Genomic DNA, 21,340 nt, shown 5'->3' with positions numbered 1-21,340 from the left:
CTGTAGTGTAATTTGAACAGCTAAGCCACTAACAAATTTTTAATGAAATGAAGACTAATAAAGGTATGAACATTAATAAAGTGATTTGTTGTATTTCTCACAGTGAAAGGGAAAATTACTCTCAATAGATGTTTTGATGTAATCACCTGTAAAAAAAAAGTTTTCTCATTCTACAGGGAAAGTAGAGTGCTGTACAATTCATCATGTTTCTTCTCCTTCACTTTTACATTTGCATTTGTTGTTAAACAGAAATTAAGATCTTTGAAAAAGCTGCGAAAGGTAAAAGACAAATGCTCACCGTACCCACAATCCTATTCTGTATAGACACCTGTTTATATACATTTCTTTCACTGTAATTTTGTATGTGCGTGCACCCCCCTGTCTATGACCTGTGTAATCTTGCATTTGTCCAAGATACTGTATGTGCAATGGTGTCCTTAGGTCAACCCTGTTTTGTTATAGAGTACTAAAGTGTGATGTCATAGCCATTCATTGCCATAAACACGGTTCTAAACAACCTCACCTGGCCAAAATACCTGAGATCACTATTTTTGCTAACAATGCTTGCACCTGGTTAAAACCCAAGCTATGACAAAGGACTGTGACATCATTACTTTGGTACTCTATTGTTTCTATTTTTATGTTCAGGATATTTATTTAGTTTATTCTTTTTTTTTGCCCCTTTGTGCATGCCCACCTGTGCATTAGTGTATGTTTCATTTATGTTTCAAAAGAATGAGGAATGAAGAAGACAAGGAATACAAAGACTTGGAAATATGCCAGGAAAGTACTGTTGAATGTTGAAACAGGTGTTTGTGTATTAATATGCAAACACCTGTGGCAATTCAGAAGAACAGGCATTGAGTGAATGTACTAAAAACAAGGAGCAAGCAAGATGTTTCTGTTTAGGGTGAGAATGTCAAAGTTTGCCTAGTTGTAAAAAGTATTTCTGTGCAAGAAGTACAACTGGATATAAAAATCGTACACACATTACCACATGAATTGAGAAGTGTTCCAGGTTTAGAAACCAGAGCAATGATATTCACATACATATTTACTCACTTTTCTCTTCTTTTTTTTTTTGGGGGGGGGGGGGGGGATGGATAGGACTGTGTAGGGGAATAAAACAGTTTGGGTTGAGATCATTTCCCAAAAATAAAAAGAAAACCAAAACACATGATGGTGTCTTCTCCCAGAGCAGTCTGAATGGAATAATCCATATTAATAATACTGTGTATCAATGCTGTGGTGGTAGTGAAATAATAAAGGTCAGAAAAGGGTACTGCAGTGGTGCAACAAGCGCAGAGAACACAATGTGACTGGACACTACCACTTTCCTTTGAACATTGTCTACAATGCACTGGCTGTAAGGGGGCTTCTGACTTTTTTCTGTACAATTTAACCACTGTCATGTGTATAATGCTACTTTTATTTTTTTTCTTGGGGGGGGGGGTGAGGGGAAGGGAGATTCTGTTTTTTTTTCTTCATTTCTTCAGCAGTTTTCCTCTTCCTTAACTCAAAATTATTTTCTCTCTTTTCACTGTCACAACATCTCTCTCTCTCTTTACATTTCTCTGTCTACTTCTGCAATTTTGTATGGTATCTCTCTCTAATTATCTTCTTTTTTTTCGTAACATATTTGCAATTGTCCTATGCCAGGTTTATTTCTGTTTTGAAATTGACACAATCACAGGAAGGGAGAAATCTATGCTTGAAAAAAACAATTCTCACTTTAACATAGGAGCTTCTTCAAGGGGATCACAGTTCTATAGATACAAGCACTCACATAACATCAGTATGTAAACGACAGGCAAGCAAAAAATGAGACATACAAGTGTACGGTAAAAGGTTATGAATCAGTGACTGTCAGTTTATCCGCTATTTACACACTGTCCAGAAGGTATTTTTGACTGTTACTATCTTGTTAACATAGCTATGAAGTCTTTATTTAGTGTCCTGCTGCAACTATTTTTTCATTTCTTTTTTTCAGTGTTTTGACTAAAATTTTGGATTTTAGAAAATGTTTGAAGGTATTGACAATAGACAGTAGGAAGATGAGTGGAAACTAAAGCCATGTTCGAGCACTCAAAAATGAACCAAACCAAATCATACTGTACTGTACCATACCTTGCCAGATATGGAGTGTTCGAGGGCTCTGTGGAGATGGCTGTAATACCTCATGAGCTAATTTTGGACTTCAGTCAGTGAGTTCACAATTTTTTTTTTAGCAACCAACACATTCCAAGGTGCACCTGCTACATAATGGGTGTTTCAGACAAAGAGAATCAACTTGTTGTATTATGACATAGTGCATGTTATGCACATTCTTCTCATGTCAACAGCTGTTTTGAATCACTTTGTGTTCAAGCACTCTCTGGCATGGCGTGGTACAGTATGGTACACTTTGGAGCATATCAGGAAGTGGTCCACTTTTGACTTGGTATGGTACTGTACAGTACACTTTGGGAGCATTCGAGCACTCCTCTGGAGCGGGTATGGTACGCTGTAGGAGAGCGCTTGAATGCACCCATAGCTTTCCATATTTATATGTATTTAAAGCTAAATCATGGGGGAAAAATATTTCCTGGACATGAAGTGAAGAACACTTTACCATTCAAGACACATAATGAGTATTATACTGGTAACAATATCAAAGTCATAAACTGATGAAAACTCAGTAGCCATGTTATGGGATGCCCCCAATAATTGACAGACATCATGATAGTTCATGTAGGAGCAATTGTCATCCTGTCTGATAATGTTCACACGTGGTTCATATGGTGACTTAGTTTCACCGCATTTTGTTCAACGTGACTTTCTCGTCACTGGACGTCAGGCTGAATTTTTTCTGAGAAACACAACATTTCTCAGCAGTATACTTTGTCATTAAAGTGATCGCATAAGGTACAGAGTCTTGTTATTGTAGTGATCATGGAATCCAAAATCATTTTGTAGTCATTGATGTGCATGGCTCTCATGGACTAGACATAAACAAATATATATTCAAGTATGTAGGTTGGGATGTTGTAGTGAGTCTGGGTTTTAGAGTGAATACAGTATGAGTGATGTAGCTGATTAGAAGTTTTCAATCCTCATCAATGTGAGTTGTAAAATGTAGTGTATTGTATGGAATGTTAATGTTTCCTTTGTGTTTTACGTTAGAGTACACATCATGACAAGTTCTTTTTTCCCCCTTGTAATCTTCATATAGCAGCTTTGAATCCATGTAGTTGTTGGTGTTGAACTTAAGTTAGCAATGTGCCAATGTACATGTATATAGCAGTAACATTTAGCGATAAATTTTGTGTGTTCAAAGTTCATGATAGAGTACATAAATATACATAATTGAACACTGTGGATCAATTGAAAAGCCTCTGTAAGGTTGACTTCATGAAAGCCGCATATGAATACTAAGTTTGGCATAAAATAAAACACATTTATGTACACTGTACAGTCAAACCTGCATATAGCCACCACTCATTTGAAACATATAGGGTGGCCTTTATCAGCAGGTTGCCACTAGCCACAGGTTACTAACTATGGCAGGTTGGTGCTATTAAAAAGGCATATCAATAATTAATGTTGAAAGACCACCTGTGTGCTATGATATGTACACATTAAAGTACAGGGTCTTGGTTTCTCAGAAATTGATACTGGCAAACAAACCATGGCCACTTGATATTTCAAGTATAAATCTGAAAAACATCCCAGATTGTTTTATGAGGAAATTGGAATGGTGGCAATGGGAGAAAATGGTTGCAGCTAAGGTTATTCTGGATTCTGTAGCTACTGTATACAATGTATCTAGTACAATGACATGCTGACTAGATGGGACATATGAAGTGGTCAATGGCTATATTGCATACAGCGTGTAAATGTTTATGCGTAACCCTGCACATGTGGTCGTCAAGGTAATACTTCCTTCATTCAGGGAGACTTTGTGGTCAGATCAAGCAGGTGATCTCTATAGACAGTGACCACTAAGACCAGCTTTACCATGCCTAATATGAGATATAAATTGTTTTATCAAGTACAAAGTTACAAACCACAAGTTTATTGATTTGGAAAATTGTTTTGCAAGTTATAAATCACTAATACAATATGCCATTGTACATCCAATTGCCAGGTATGTATATTATTATAGATGATGAAATATTCATTACGTGCCATTTCTGGTAGCATGTGTTACATTGAAAAGTGATTATGGTGTCAATAAAGTGAATAATAAGATCTGTGCAGGTTCAGGTACAATTTTATTTCGAATACATGCTTAAAAATTCATCAACAGTGATGCTATTAAAGTGTTTGGACATAAAAATGTGCTTGTCTGTAGCTAACACAAGCAAAGTTTACCCTGATGCTTACGTTAAATGATGTACACTCTATTTTTGCTTTGCAAACATTTAGTTTATGATTATCATTATTTCGAACAAAGAATTTGCTTTTGATTAAACGTTTTCTTTTCCTAATTTCTTTATTATTTTCTGCCATGGATTACGCTTCTTGTGACGAATCAAACACTATACCAGGAGGTAGTGTATTTTCAGTTCGTTCTTTGCTCTTGGTTTTTCTGTTGAATTGACTTTGATACGTTTCTCTGTTTCACATCATCATTTCTTTTCTCTTTTTTTTTTTTGGAATTAGTTAGAATTTTGGTGAGAACTGCTGTGCATGATATAATTGTTTTATTTGTATGTTTAGCAGTAGTGTTTTATTCAAACACTGATGTCTAGATGATATGTGTTGTAGGACTGAGTAGTTTTAAGTTGTGTGAGACACTGGTGACATTCATATGTCGATCTGACCGTTAGAAGCATGCACACAGTGTTGCTTGAATGCTGTGAATGTAAAGGTTGTGAAATAGACTGGTTTGCCATTGTATACAAATTTAGCTTTACAACTATTTGAAAGTAGATAGCAATAATTATCTGGATAATTTGGAAGCTGTAAAACCTACAAGGTTTGCTTGATGTTGCTGAGTAGATTTTACAGACATTGAAATATTTACATCAGATCATGTCAATTGAATCATTTGTGACAATGAGAAAAATATCATTTTCAAGCATTTTCCAAGCACGTATAAGTTTTGATGGGAACATGTTAAATGAAAACATTGAAACTATTTAGGGAAAGATAAACAGAGATGAATACATTGGTAAACCAGCCTGTTTTGTGACTGGTCACATGTTGCTGATTGTCCCATCATGGCCATGTCATGGTGACTGGTCAGCAAATGGTCAGTGTTTAAAGTGGACAAGCACATAGTCATAGCTCAGAGCACTCCGATGTGGATTGTTGTGGTTCCAGTTTGGTAGAGTTTTAGATTGCACATAGTTTCCACAAGGACAAAACATTCTCTTTTCTTGTGTAGCATTTGTTTGTTTTTGTTTGGTAGTAGATATGATGAGAGTGGTATAGTAATGCCAGAGATAAGTTCTGAATGTCACTGTTAGACAAGTGATGTGCAAGTTGCGTGTTTGTTTTTATGCAAACTCTTACAAGAGCATCACCTGTTAAGGTATTTCTATTCCCCAGATATCAGTCATGTCAAAGAGAATAGCATCAATTATACTATTCTTAGTGCGAGCAACAATTCCTTTCATAGGAGTGCTGATGACAGTCATTTTTAAATCATAAAAAAACATCTAGCAGAATGCTGTATGTAGTGTGCTATCACACCACCCTGATCAGTTGGTGAAGAACATTTTCTCTTTTAATATAATTCTGTAAACATATATTCCTAACTAAGACTCTCCAACATGTAAAATCTCTCCCATTTATGTCCAGAAACCTACCACAGAAACAGTGAACTTGCCCATCAGCAAATTACTAAAGTTTTGTGAAAATCAGCTTTGAAATGAAGAAGCAAGCAGTCAAGCATGCAACAGATTTGGCACAATTTATCAATTTAAACACCAGTTACATGCTGTGTTTAAAACTGAAAAGGCTGAAATTTTCATGATATTCTTAGACTTTAAGATTAGGATGGGATGTTCGTTCATTATCATCAGTCGGATATTTGAACAAATGTAGGATTTCAAAATTTTCTGGGAAAATGACCTTATATGCAGTGTTTGTTTTTTCTGTAATATCTGTGAGATTATCATAATATCATGGTGTTGGTCCCTCATGTGCTTGTGATAGTCATAGATTTAGATGCAAAATATTGGGATTATGTAACCATGATAATAGTTATTAGGAAATTGGAAGAGAAAGTGAAGAAGAAGTATAAGAAGAGAAAGAAGATCCTTGAAGACTTTGAAACAGAAGGACGTGAAACAAGTCTACAAGTTGGCCATGGATAACATCAGTTATGCCAGCTGTTTAGCTAGCTTCTTTTAATGTATGCATCTAAAGCTAGTGTGGGACATCTGTCCATCAGTTATCTCTGATTGTAGAAGGTTAAACATTTACTTTTTTAGTATGTATTACCTTGTTAATTGGTCCTTATTTGCCCTTTCACATACACGGTGTACCTTTAAAAATCTGTCTGTGGTTGATACCGATGCTCTCGATATTACACTTTTGCTAAAATTATTTAGAATGGTATGCGGTGGTGCTGGAGATGGTTCAGATATTTTCCTCTGCTTTTTCCTGTCTTCAAGTGCACCTATTTTTTTTAACATCAGTGTTCCAGTATCTTTTTTTTTTCTCACTCTATTGGCTGGAGATTGAGAATGATGCTCATAAATACTGAGTCTTGCCCCTTCCTCTCCAGACATGCATTCTGGGAATTATTTCGAGTTCTTTGGTCTTGAGTTTCTTTTGATTTTTTTTTCCCCTCTGCGTGGAATGCATGTTCACAATTTCTTCCTCTGTTTTTATAAAGGGTTATGAATATTTTCAGATCTCGCCAGTGCAGGGCATCTTTTCATTCTTTTGCACTCTGTCTGAATGTACTTGCGACTTTATGTACTGTGCATTTTCATGCTAAGTGTGTATGCAAGAGGGCACGGGATGACTTTGCAAAGCATGACTTAAAAGTCTTTTCTGCCCTAACGTCTGGATCTGGATATCTTGGTTGTCACTTGAATGTACAATGATTATTTTTTTGATTCGTTTTGTGTGGTAGTCACACATACACAAACACACACATACACACACAAACACAATTTCCTTTTCTTATCACATATTCCTTGTTTATACTCTTGTCTAAGAACTGATAAATGTGTTATATAACCCCTTAAACCTAATTTACATTTACAAATCCGCCCGTCATCACACCAAATCTGACTGGATATTCAAAATATGAATCATGAAAGGATTCATAATTTCTACTCGAAGCAAGTTTTTAACATAATCTTCTGCCATGTCCATCCTGATAAATGATCACTTTTGATTTTTTAATAGCATGATAGATACATTTACATGTATGACTTTATTTGCTACAGAAAGCTTGAGAATGACTCATTTATTCTGAGAGGGGTCATTTTTTGAGACACCTGCCTAAAGTTTAAAATCTTGTTTTGTGTTTAAATTTCTTAGTGGGGAGTGAGTCATGATAAAACAAAAACTTTGGTCATACACTGAAAACTAAATGTGGTCGCTGTGATCACTGGTGTAGAATTTACATGGAATTACTTACTTGATCTCTGGCTGTGTGCCGATTTCCTCTTGTGTCATCAGATTTGGTGTGATTGGGCCTTAATGGAAAATGGCAACTCAAAAGTAGCACAATTTACAAAGCTTTCAATAATGTTCTGAATATACCATCTCTCTGTCCCCCAGGGTATCTGAAAGCAGTTCATAAGTAATCCTCTTTCTTACTCGATTGTATGCTATTAATTGCTTACTGTATATGTGTGGGAGGGGAAAACTCCAGTCAGATTTTCTTATTTCTTGACTTGTGTTCGGCTGTCTCTTTCTGTTGTAACTGTTTGCCTCACCAACCCACACAGGTCCTACGAACACAAAATACCATTGGTTTACTGGTGCTACTGATAGGGTTCATATCATATCTTTGTGTATGTGTGTGTGTGTATGTGCATGTTCTCTCCCACTGGGATGACCTTTCTAAAAAGGTGTTTTATGATTCTTTATTCTCTGACACTGATATCTGTTCTCTTCTCTGTTTTTCCCCCCTTCCTTTTTTCAAAGATTTCCTTCTGCTCAAGTGCACATGTTTGTGTGTCTCTCTCATCAGCTCATCAAAAGGAAACTGTGAACTAATTTGAACAAAAATGTTTGTTGTGTCTTCTCAGGCTTTGGGTAAAAAAGCAGCCAGACAAGAACAGGTACTTTGTGCAATGGTAGTCCCCCAGTCTGTGCATGCTGCCTTGATATCCCCTAGCCCTTCATATGACTGAAAGAACACAGTGTGTCCCACAGTGTGAAAAGGAGAGCCTTTCATCATCGCAGTATCTCCAACTTCTCAAAAGTCTCTGAAAGTGTATGCTTCATGGAGTGTGCATTGTGGTATTTGACATACAAACAAACATACAAGCAAACACTGTGTTGGTATTTTGTGCTCATTATTTGAGCTTTTTTCAATCAGGTGGGCACATTTTACTCTATGGAGTAGCAATATGTTCTAAATTTGCTGCACAGTCTGGAAAACCACATTCCTTACAGTAAGACTAGTAAAAACTGACCTGGCAAGTGCTACAATATGTATACCGATTGTACATCCTCAGAGTGTAGGAGTACCCCTGGTATGTGCGTCCAATTTAAAATACAATGTATATTGCTACTTGATAAAGTACAATGTGACTGTAGTAGCAAAGCCACTTAAAGAGACCATATTTGGTAAATGTTAATTTCTGAATCTGTCATTTTTTTTTTTTTTTTTGCCAAATGAATCTACATTCAGAGCATAGAGTGGTGATTTTGTCAATAAACTGATGTGCTCTGCATAGTGTCATACAAAATTGATCACATGATCAACACTAGGAAGCAACCAATTCTAATGATTAGTGACCAGTTCTGAAAATTTATTCTTGTTCAACAATGTTTTGGTTATTTGTCTTTTCGAACTCACCATGATAAAAACAAAAACAGCCATGATGGAGCGTTCACACTGTTGGAGACCCTGTGTTCTTTGCTGACAGCCCCATTCACACCCTTCAAATGTACCTGTGATTCCACTGTATTTTGGGAAGCAAAAGCTTCTGCTCACCTTTCTGTTCTTTGTATGCAAGTGGAGTGCATTGTTTTTGGCATGCCTGCTGTGTTGACCGACGCCCATTCACCCTCCATTCGTAATACAGTCCTTCACACCCAGTAGATCCTCCATTCACCACAATAATGTTGCAGGCTGGATGCTAGCTATTGGCAACAAATGGTACCAATGTGGAGAACACTGTGGCATTTTACTCATTGAATGTGAAACACCCCTTCCCTGCCCTGTATTACATCTGCCCATTTGTTGTTACCCCATCCACATTACACATCTTCTCTTGTTTCAAAGTTTGCCATTCATCCCTTCTTCCCTTTGAACTCAAATATCTGAGAATGACTCTTTTCGCCAATGTGGCAGCAGTAATAAACCATGTGCTCAGTTAAGCCCTCAAAGTAAGATATCTATGACTCTAACAAAATCTAATCATGAGATATTACAAGAGAAGAGGGAATTTGATAGTGTGATTTTGCTTCTGCTGTGCACTTTAAAAAAGACTAAATGACAGTGTCTTGAAGGGCATGTAACTGGAACGAAACTTGAATTGATGCTATTGATTGTATATGAAATGCGAGGGTAAGTTTGGATTGAAACGGTGATATTGTAATGAAAGAAGAAGTGTCTCAAACGTGCAAGCAACCTTTTAGTCAGAGAAATAGCATATTTTTATTTTCAAATAAACTCACCACCAAATTGCTCTGAATAAAGGCACATACCAAGAACTTGCAAGTCTCAGGTACCCCCATTGGAGTTCAAGCTTGCACCTTTCCATGTGCATGATTCGGAGCACGTCTGAAATTAACTTTATGTTGCATTCCCACCCAATCAAAAGTTTTATGAGTTTGTTTTTATTTAAAAAAAAACTTATGTCCACAAGGTTACCATGGATACTATTAGCAAAAGTAAACTGGAATCATGAAAAAGAAGCTTATTTCTTTTAAGAATTGCCCAAAGAGAAAAGAAAAATGTGAAAAAGATGGACATTCAGTGAGGATGTATAACATTTGAAAGATCAAAACAAGCTTTGGAAATGATCCAGATGTGGATATGTATTATCATTTTTTTTTTTTTTTTGCAGCAGGAGGTTCTGCAGAAGCAAACTGTAGAAGAACTGTAATGTTTAAATATCATTTAATAGCAGGTAGGTTTTCAAAATTGGTTAGGGGTCTACATCCTTCACTGAGTGTCCTCCATGAAGCTCCCCCTGTCTTTCTGCATCACCGTCACCGCCCCACTCAGTGCCACGCTCCATGTATTTCCTGCATCTTACATGTTCCTCTTTATTTTCCCCTCCCCCTGGTGAAAGGTTTTTTCCTGCCCAGTTTCAAATGTCAAATGTGTTACAATATGTATTATCAAGCAGTGCCATTGTTCTGCAGCAACTGTATTTGGCCCTGCTTTATTATTATTATGAATATTATGATGATGACGATGATTATTGTTAGCATCATCATAATTATTTTCAACAAAGCTGCCTGAAGTTGATCCCCTCACCTGTCCTGCATGTGATTTTGTTTCTCAATCTCCTATGTTAAATAGATGAAACTCTACCCCCCCCCCCCACCCAGTATGTCAATATTTAAGATTATGTATGCATACCAATATACACGTATTGTGCACGGTATTCAGAATGATTAAGTGCCCATTGTATTATCTTTTCAAGTTCCCTGTATAACAATTCTCTATTAATTCATCACACTGAGTCTGAATTGAGCAGGCTAGCATGTGTGGAGAAATTGAGGAAAGAAAGAGAAACTGCTCAAAATTAGTCTTCAACAGATTATGAGGGAGATATCTCATGATAATGCAAGACAGCCTTGAACCCAGGCCAGCACTCATTGTTCCCTCAGATCCGTTTCCAACCTGCCCTCCTTTGATGTGTTCAATTGGATTACAGAAATGAATGAAGGAGGACCAACAATTACTGTATCATTTGTTTATTTGCATTGTATTAATAAGATGATGGTTATTTTATGTGTGTGTTCATTGTTTCCATTTCCTTGTGGGAGCTGGGGATATATCAGCTTGCACTTGTACTGTAGTATGCATTTGTGCTATTGTGTTGAGGGCATTAGGAGCTTTGTGGGGTTTTTTGTTTGTTTTTGTTTTTGTTTTTAGAATGTCTTCCTAGAATAGTGCAATGAGTACCGTGCCTTACTAGTATAGATATTTTTGTCAATATGTGACGTGTAGAACTATTTCAAGTGATCATCATTCCTATGTACTTTTCAAATGGCTAGAGTGGACAAAAACAAATTGTAAATACCACCATACATCATGTATCTAAATTTGTGCCACATGTATGCCATCATACGTCAAATGTTTACATGGAAATTCACATTCTGATTTTGTTGCAATACAATAGCTATGTTACAGACACGATCCTAGGAAAACCTTAGATTGACATTTAGGGCTAGAGACTACTTTGGTTTAATTGATATTCTCAAATCCAAGTTGCAATGGTTAATGCAATATAAGTTCAGATACATTCCATTAATTTGACTTAGAGTCAGTTTGCATAAAACTATTTGAAAATCAGTTAAATGACACAAAGTTTTTTCATAGTGAACCAAAATCTTGCCAGTCCCATATACCCATCTATATGTGAGGTGGCTTGGTTTACCAGGTTTACCACATTCGGTGTTCATTATGATGTTTTGTAGTTTCATTTCATCTTTGCTCATCCCAAATGGCACGTCATGGAACATAAGGGCTAGTTTGTGTTTTCTGCCATCTTCAAGAAAATATAATAGTTCATGAATTTTTTTTTTGCAGGAGTTGTAGAAAGACACAAAGCACTTATTGTTGAACAGAAATTGCATGCAGTGTAGCAGACAGAATTCTTATACACAGATTTGTAGGTCAGTCTCAGGGGTCACACAAGGCAAAAATAATTGATAACCCACAGCATGGACTTTGGATGCTGTCTGCTATTTCCTTTTGTTTATTCTCTGCCAGGGAGTAGAAACACAATAGCCCAAGAGTCTAGTGAGAAGTGTGTTTGGTTTTTTTCTTTTCTACCTACCTTGTAGACACAGATATTCTCATTACTAAAAGTTTAGATGATGCAGGTCCTTTGGCTGTGTTTATTGTCATGATGCCTAATTCACCATTGGCATATAAAAAGGAAACAAAAAATTACAGAAAAGCTAACTTAACTATTTAAAAGATTAATTAATCAATTTTGGGCAGAGGGATGGTAATGGACAGAAGGGAATCTAGCTTTATCCCACACTACAGAGCTGTAGGTCTCAAATGTCTTAGGGTTTGATGAAGGAAAATGAAATAAATATTGACAAACAATTATATTACTCTTTTCATTCTTGTCAATTTGTTTACTGCTGAAGACCCTACTGAAGACACTGCATTTCCAGACAGTGCATAGTGAAATATGATCCCAGGTGTTGTTTGTTAGTAAACTGAGGACACAGTCCAGATAAAACCCCCTCACAGAGAAAAGCAATTTATGTCATATCATAAGACATGAATCAGTATATTTCTACTTTGAGCATCTAAAAGCTACTAAGTGGTAAATGTGAAATGGAAAAATGAAATGCCCTTGCGTGCATGTGCTTGTTGTTGGAAGGGATTAGTTCCAGCATGAATCCCCAAACAAGATATCATTTCTCCCCTCTTTCTATTTTATTGAAGGCATCAGTAGTTCTGTGACCCTGTCCACATCACGTGCAGGGGCTTGGAACCAGGTATGGTGTAGTTGATGCTGAAACAACCAACAAATCAACAACCAAAAATTCAACAACTTGTAGCAGATTTAGTACCCCCTTCCTGGTTATACACTGTATATGCCATGATAGTATATGATGATACATCCTGTGGATTTGTCCTAGGTGCATGCATAAACTGATAATAGAGAATACTGAATTTTGACTGAAGATGAGTTTCGCTCTAATTTTCTTGTGTCCCGCCTTTGTTTCCGTGAAGGAGCGGCGGAAGTTGGAGGAGGAGGAGCTGAGCGCCCGGCTGACCAAGAGGGTGCAGCGGGAGGCGCGGCGGCAGCACCACCAGCAGCAGCTGAAACGCCACCGCATGGCCCAGGAGATCCAGCGGCAGCTGCAGGAAGTGGAGGTCAAGCAGCGTGAGCTGGAGAACCGCGGCGTCAAAGCCGAGATGGCACTGCGGGGCGAAGAGAGTAAGACAAGTGGGACTGGTCTGAAGGAATGACTGCCCTCTCTCCTCTGATCTTGACAAATGATTTGTTTAATACTTCTGAATGAGTAGTGACTTTTTTTTTATTAACTCAACTTACCTGTATGGAAATAATAGGATATGCATCCTGTGATAATCAGCATAATTCAAGATTAATTCGATATTGAACAAAATGTATTTCCAGTTTTAACATTAGGCCTATAGTTGCAGGCAAGAATAACTCAAAATGGTATTCTACATTTTATGTTGCTGTGTGCTCTAAACCTACTGGAATATACATACTCAAAAATCTTATGCAATTTCTACACCTCGTTGGATGATATAATGTTCCAAGGTGGTGCCAACAATCTTTATCTTTGATTCTATGGTATTTATTTCAAATAATTTGATAGTATTAGTGCCTTTAAGAGAGTTAATTTGTCACCTTGCAATGTATCTGTCGTACTGACATTTATCAATACATCATGGATGTTGTCTGTTTTAAGACCTCGGTGATAGGAAAAGGGAACTCAGCGATAGGAACAAATAACACTTAAATTTTACACAAATGGATGATTGCATTGTGTATCTCTAGTTGTCAAAATCATTCAGAGAAATTAAAGGGCAGTTGTAGTTTAAAGAGCATGCTGTCAGATATAATAATAGTAGATGAATGATGCTTGCCTTCAGAAGAGATCTTGCTAAATGGATTCTGGAATGGACAGGAATGGTAGCCTAAAGCATGTTAAATCCCACCTCTCATCAACAAAGCTCTCATATGCCTGGAAATCTGAGCGCACTCATGCTGCTCGCTACCATGCCTGATAGTTAACTTCCTCCCCTGACCTGCCCCTCCCTCTCCCTCTACCCCCTCCCCCTCCCCTCTCCCCCGTTCAATTCATCAGCACCGGAAGGCGTGGACGAGACCACCCTGATGCAGGAATGGTTTAGTCTGGTCAACGAGAAGAACGCCCTTGTGCGCTTCGAGACAGAGCTGATGGTCCAGGCCCGGGAGCTGGAGCTGGAGGACCGGCACAGCCAGCTGGAGCAGGAACTGCGCCAGATCATGGCCGTTGAAGGCAAGAGACTGTGTGAATACATTATGGTGTGAATGGACATCAGTCAGGGCCATTGAGTGCAAGAGCTTTTATGGTTGCACATCATGGCCATTGAATGCAGGAGTTTTTATACTTGCACATAGTGGCCATTGAATGCAAGATCTTGTCTGATTGGAAACATTATTGCCTTTTGAAGGTAGGATAATATGTGAATAGTCATTACTATCCTTGAAGCTGATATATCTTAGTATTTTTTAATACATATCACAGCTACTTGAACCAAAAATATTTGTGAATAGACATCATGGCCATTGAAGATGTAAGTTTGTGTAAAGGGTAATCAAAGCCACTGAAAACCCAATATTGCACAACCAGTTCAACTACAACCGGTGGATTCATTGCCGATAGATATTTTTCATAACACTTGAAAGTGGAATCGTGAGTATTCTAGGGTAGAAATTGGTTTATTCGCTTGAACTCATCCCAGTGCAATGTATGATAGCAGAGATGATTATACAAAGCAGGCAAGATTTTGACAGGTCAAAAGATCTCAAATTACACATAGGTGAAAATGTCTTGTCATCAATTTCTCCCTTCCCACACCCATCAGAAGGGAGGAAGAGTTCGAGCGACCGAGAGGCAGAGAAGCTCCTCCTAGATGAGATGCTCGAAGTGGTGGAGCAGCGGGATGCCCTCGTTGCCTTCCTGGAGGAAGAGAGACTGAAGTAAGCATGACCCTTTGCCTCTCGTAATAGTCCCACCTGTTCACTTTTGTGTCCTTGCCTTAAAACATCTGTACCTTCAAATATTGACCATGTCACATGTGTCTTCTTGTTTCAAGCGGAGCTGTTGATTAGATTGGTGCAGTTGCAAAAAGTTCTTCCTAATCTGTGTCTAACATTGACCAGTCTTTGGAGCTGTGCACTATACTTGCGGAAAGTCGGGATCAAACTGATCTTTTTTGGTGGCTAGATTTAGTGGTAACTAAATTGTATGATCATGAATGTTTTGAGGTATGTCTTTGTATGCTTTCTGAGATGAGTGACCCCTAGAGTTAATAGTCCCCAACAATTCAAGAGCTGAACTCATCCAAAAAGTTAAATCCCAGAGTCCCATTAATAGTGTTTCCATAAATGTCGGGCATATCTCACATGAGAAGGGATTATTATGGCAGTACCAAGGCTTGTCAATGTTCATCCAAGGCTTGCTGTATACTACAGCCCTTTCTACCGTATGCAATCCACTCTTGAGTTTACAGGAATGCTGAACATGCTGGTGTACTATATCCGATGGTTATTTCTGGCCGACCCCCAAAGCCTGCGTGACATTTGATTTCATATGCCTGACCCAGCAGCCACTAATGAATGCAAGAATAGTGGCATTTTTTTTTTTCAGAGCTGCTAAGGCCCCCAGCTTTTGCAAGAGGCTTACTGATATATCAAATTTTTCTTTTTGTCTTGACAAGAAAATATGAATTCTCGTGATTTGAGAATTATTTTCACCTATTGAGATGCATGTAACCAACAGGCATCTCCCTGGTTGCTCTTTGGAACCTCCTTGACATTTATGTGTGAATGCTGACAGCCTGTTACATTGTGAAAGAAAAAAAAAATGAATACATTGAATGACAAGAAAAGATCAGATGAAAAGACCATAACTGCAAATTTAGGTCTGAAACTCTATGAACTTTGAAACATCAGACAAACTGTATATTTGCTCGTAATACAGATTTATGTTTTATACATTGTAGGACTGCCTTGTTAAAATGTAATGAAAAGAGAACGGTCGCCTGTATATATTTCAATAAACTCATAAGGCTTTAAATCTCGTTGAAATGCATGTGTAATGTGATGATTCGTACATTGGCAGCAATAAAGAGCTAGAACTACAAGAGATGCGACTACAAACACTTCAGCATGAGTACTTGTGAGTAGGAGCTATCCATGTGATGTATACCCAGGAGTACCCACCAACAGTCTCAGTATCAGTACCAGAAGCTTTGCGGTGTTCATGCTGTTACAAGTGGCTCCATATTTAGTGACTGTTGCATTGTATTATCAGGAGTGAGCATTATATGGGCTAGATGTCCATTGTAGAATCCATTTAGCTTTGTCAAGGGGTGTACTGTAGTGTTTGAGGGGGTGCGTCCAAGGCGAATAATTCCATGACTGAACTATGTCATCAGTGCATATATATATATACATGCTCATGTTGCATCAGGCCATTATAGTTTGAGTTGTCATGAGGGATGTTGGGGAATGGACACCTTAACACTTTGCTTTGGAGTTCCATGGTCAAAGAGAGGAAAGTCCAAAAATGATTTGTTGTTCAAATACCCCACTGCTAATAAATAAAATATACACACATGCTGTGTTATTGCAAAGCAACATCTGAAGATCTTTGGAAATATCCAGTCCCACCTCCCCCCCCCCCAAAAAAAAAAAAAAAAAAAAAATGTAAATTTGGAAATATGAACAATATATATTGTGGACTGTTGTATTAAGATGCAAGTGATGCAGAATAGAGAGACTGTGTAATTGAATAATTCACACACATATTAGAAGTTTCATTCAGTCTGTCAAGCAGGTGCCCAAGCAAACAGGCAAAAGTACACACACACACACACACACACACACACATTCATTCTCTCTCTCTCTTCTTTTTCTTCTACTGTGACATACTATCACTCGTTTATTTTTTTTTTTATCATCTCTTTTTTGTCACATCATCAAAAGGTACAAATAGAGCTGTGCAATCAAAGAGAAAAATAAGTTGTTAAAAATTGAAATTAAAATGTCTGTAACACCTTTCTTAACTGTTATTAGGTATAGTTGTGAATTGCAATTTCCTTTCCTGAAAAGATTATACCTCAGTCCTCGACACAATCATGTAGATACTTTAAATATTGAAAATATAGTGTGTAGTTTAATTTCACAGACATATGAGGCAACTCATGAAGCTTGTGCATTTATGCACTTATACTTTTACTACAGCGATCATAGCAGAGATGAGCTAACTGTCCTGAAAGTAGCAGCGTTTATGTTTTGCATCGACCAATAGTCCCAGTGAACTCTTCCAGTGCTCTCTTGCCTATGCTGCTATCAATATAATATATTCATTGATTGCTCTGATTGAAAATAACTGTAATCTCTTGCAAGAGGGGGCTACTAACTATTAGCTAAGAGTCTATATGCTGTCTATACAACCCTTCACCATTATTTAGACTGTCATTCGCTCCATCGTAGTCGACGGCTCTCTGGTGTCGCCTCGCTCTCATGATTTCAGTCGCTGTCATTCTCTTCCCTGACTTCGGCATCAAACCATTTTTATCCCTCTCTCTCTTTCTCATCTTGCATCATCTCAATTCTTTTCTACCACACAATATTGCTTGTGTATGCACAGAGAAGTATATCCCTAGACGGCACAGTGTACGAAAATGTTGGTCACTCTTTTCACACACAATGTAGCTACAACCCAATTTGTATATCATAATGCTTCCGCATGGCACATGTCTCCCCCTGAACATTTACCCGATCAGTTCCCTCACATTTATATACATTTTACTCCAAGACAACACCAGTCAGATTTGTTAATAGCCCTACACATTGTGCATTGTGTTAGTGAGTGTTCACATATTTTTACGATTTTTATATGTACACACCCTCATGGAGTTGTTGCTTTTTAGAGACAATTTGTCTGCTCAGTAGCAGTGACCCTAGTGAGTATGAAATGCTTTTTGTTTAGGGATAACCTTTTTCAGAGATTTTGGGATGTTTCAGCGGATGTCATAGATTCAGTGAAAGTCAAACTTTTGCTCTTGATTTTTAATCATTCAGCATATGAAGTAGATTTTTCAGTCCATGATTGACTGTCAATGTTGAGCAGGCATCTATAATGACACATCCAATTAAGAAGGACATTATTGTCAGTGAAGTATTTCATTTTCACTAGGGTCTCTGTAGAAGCTTGTGGGACTTTCATGGTACACATGACATTAGCAATATCATAGATATAAGCCAAACAGAGAGAGGATTGTACAATAAAACAATATGAAAGTATTGGTGCCATCTTAATTGCTACATATTTCTATCTGTGTGGTTGTTAACAGTGCTTTACCCTTCGAACTTCTCCATTTTCATCTTGTAGCAATTGAATTATATGTACGTGGAACAAAGCAAATGATCCAACTACATGTTCTGTTGTTATTGCAAAGCTGTGAAAGATCCCTGATTATGACTAGCCCCCGGTTTATTGCTTTCCTCAAGCCCAGCATACTCTGCAGGCTTCTTAAAGCTTAACGGGCAAGTCATGATATAATGCCTCCACCGACAGTAAGCTTTCACTTTTCCTGGGCAGCTGTTCCCCATAATTACTCCCAATCCTACTTCTTCACACATATTATATACCATGGTAATTGTCATTTCTTCCTTCACCCTCTCCGTCTCTTTTTGACCTTTGACCTTTGTTGCCCTCTGACCTTGTGTTTTGTCCACTAGCGATTCAGACTTCAGTACTCGCCTGAGTACAGTTCTTCTGATTGTGTGTGTCACACTAACCCTCTACGTATTCCTCGCTTTCGTCATATGATGTAAGTAAGATTGGAAGCGTACTAATTGGGGTTTCCTTTTTTTTCTCGCAATCACTCAAATAAAAAGAACAAATTAAACGCAAACCATACTGCAACGCTCTGCTTCTATTATACCCAAAATTGAATGAAATCAAGTGTCAAATCAGCTGTGCAAACTCATTCATGCTTGTTATCAAACCCCTATTGTGTTTTTGTCTTTACTTTGTTTGCTTCAGCTAATCACATGACAGCTATTCACCTGACCAGTGTCACTGATGAGAAAGACACGTGAAATCACAGAGATAGATTAAAGCAGATCACTTTTGAATCATTTCCATGTGGATGATATCCTCGTAAAAACAAATTAACAAAATGAAAATCTTAGCCCTTGTCCCAGCAGCAAACAGTTAATGGAAGGTAACTGCTGTTACGGTCAGGATGATGTGATAACCCTATGTTTCTGAAATGAAATGATCAAATATCTTACCTGGAGACATTGTTTAAGTTTAATGCCTGCAATCTTTTAAATCTTTGCTGATTTTTTCAAGGGGGTAAAAATTGATGGTGAGTCCACTGCTGCCATTTAATTAATACATTTCACACAAAACTCATTCGGAATATCTGTCATGCAGGAGATTCCTTTACCGACAAACTATATTCATGAAGACTTGTAACATTCATTTCTTTTGTTGTGTCTCTTAATAAAACAAAAATGACATCTCTGGTCAGTCCAAAAGGATATGTCAAGAGCTCTGTTTTCAGTATGTTCATCCCAACATGAGTTACAAGTTGTATGCTGCTCAATGCTTCTGGGTCTCGGAAGGAATAAATGTCAAAAGTTGTTTTCACTCTTTAGTCTACAGACCTTGTCATTGGCCATAGGGAAGCTTGCTAGTTTTCTTTTGACATTAATAAAAAGAAAGCCTTCTCACTCATAGTACTCCCTCATCTTTAACCCTTTCTTTGTCCTATCTCTCAAAAATGCTCACTCCCTCATCTTGGCCCTGTTTTATGAAGAGTTAAAATCAATTATAAAGTTGATTTCAACTGTAAGTCTGTGGCAGACTGTGTGGTAAGGAAATTTAAAATCGATTTTATCTTTTGATGAAACGGGGCCCTTGTAGAATAGATACTAACAACATTAACCCCAGTCACTGCCTTTTTTCCAAACTCTACCCCCCCCCCCCTCAAAAAAAAAAAAAAAGAAGAGAAAAGCCATGCTGATATAAATGAAAAATATGTGCCTTGATATGTGGGATTTTTTTTTTTTTTTTGGGGGGGGGGGGGGAGAGCAAGGTGGCAGACATGTTGGACATAAAAATCGATGACAAACTGGCAACCTTTTGAATTATATGAGGAAGCCATCATATTAAATCTGACATGACCATCATGTACATGAACAGTGCATCTAATTCTTACCCTGCTTTCATATTCTGTGACTCATACATTTGTTAACATTGAACAATCACACAAATATAATTTTATGTCATTTTGCATCATTTCGTAGAGATAATTTCAGTGCATTCCAACCACAATTCAGCTTCAAAGTGTCAGCGACATGTCAAATCAAAAAAGATATATGCCATCGCCACTTTATAGCACTTTGCACGTACAATGTACATGCCAAGAAGACATATCAACATCCAGTATGATTAACACAGTTTTACATGTATAACAAGCATCACACAAAGTCAGTGTAAGTATTGCATGGTTGATTTGATGCCCTCTGTTATAGCTCACTTTAACATCCCTGTTGGCACCCCGCTGGCTCCGTGCTTGGCTACACACTTACATGCCATAGCCAGACATTTGGCAGCTATTACACATACAGCTTTACACGTACCTCAAACATTTATTCCACCCATCTTTGCCGAATGGTTTTCAATTTGCCAATAATGTTCAAATTGTTGACTTCATTCATCCAGGGCTGCAAATAATATATTGACATATGTTATCATGGACAGTGCTGTTTTTCCTTTAATCAGTAAAACCCAAGGTTTTTTCTTTTGCTCATATGTTACAGATGTTTTATATGTCCATCAGCAAAATCATTTATGACTATAGCAACACCTACATGTATATTTACAGTGGTTTCGCAATTCATCATGCTTTTGTTTGGTATATACATACTCTCCACCAATATTTTACTTGTCAGTACTCTCATTTGCTTTGAGCGGAGGGGTGGTTCTAGTGCTATGGCAACATGGAAAGTCCATATTATGGTTCAGTAGGTGCCTTAAATAGCAAAAAAAAAAAAAAAAAAAAAAAAAAAAGAGAGAAGAAGAAGAATACAAATGAGAACATTAAAAAAAAAGGAACAGATACAGGACTTTGTGTTTTTCATTTAAGGAAGAACTCATGACCAGGTTTTTAAATATTTCAGTCTATAGAGTTCATTAAAAAAAAAAAAAAAAAGATGTATGACGTGTAATCAGAGTTTGACACTACATGTAC

At 37.5% G+C, this 21,340-nt stretch overlaps 1 protein-coding gene across 1 annotated transcript in view; it reads left to right on the top strand.

Annotated features, from left to right (window-relative positions):
• Positions 1–21,340, top strand: part of LOC140228548 (uncharacterized) — a 146,082-nt gene that overhangs the window by 111,519 nt on the left and 13,223 nt on the right. The window contains exons 21-24 of the mRNA XM_072308780.1: positions 8,202–8,234; positions 13,058–13,265; positions 14,167–14,340; positions 14,930–15,044. Of these exons, the coding sequence (XP_072164881.1) occupies positions 8,202–8,234; positions 13,058–13,265; positions 14,167–14,340; positions 14,930–15,044 (530 nt within the window). The remainder of the gene's footprint in view (positions 1–8,201; positions 8,235–13,057; positions 13,266–14,166; positions 14,341–14,929; positions 15,045–21,340) is intronic.

The sequence above is a fragment of the Diadema setosum genome, chromosome 5, assembly GCF_964275005.1.
Source record: "Diadema setosum chromosome 5, eeDiaSeto1, whole genome shotgun sequence".
NCBI lineage: Eukaryota > Metazoa > Echinodermata > Echinoidea > Diadematoida > Diadematidae > Diadema > Diadema setosum.
This window is presented reverse-complemented; position numbering and strand designations above follow the sequence as displayed.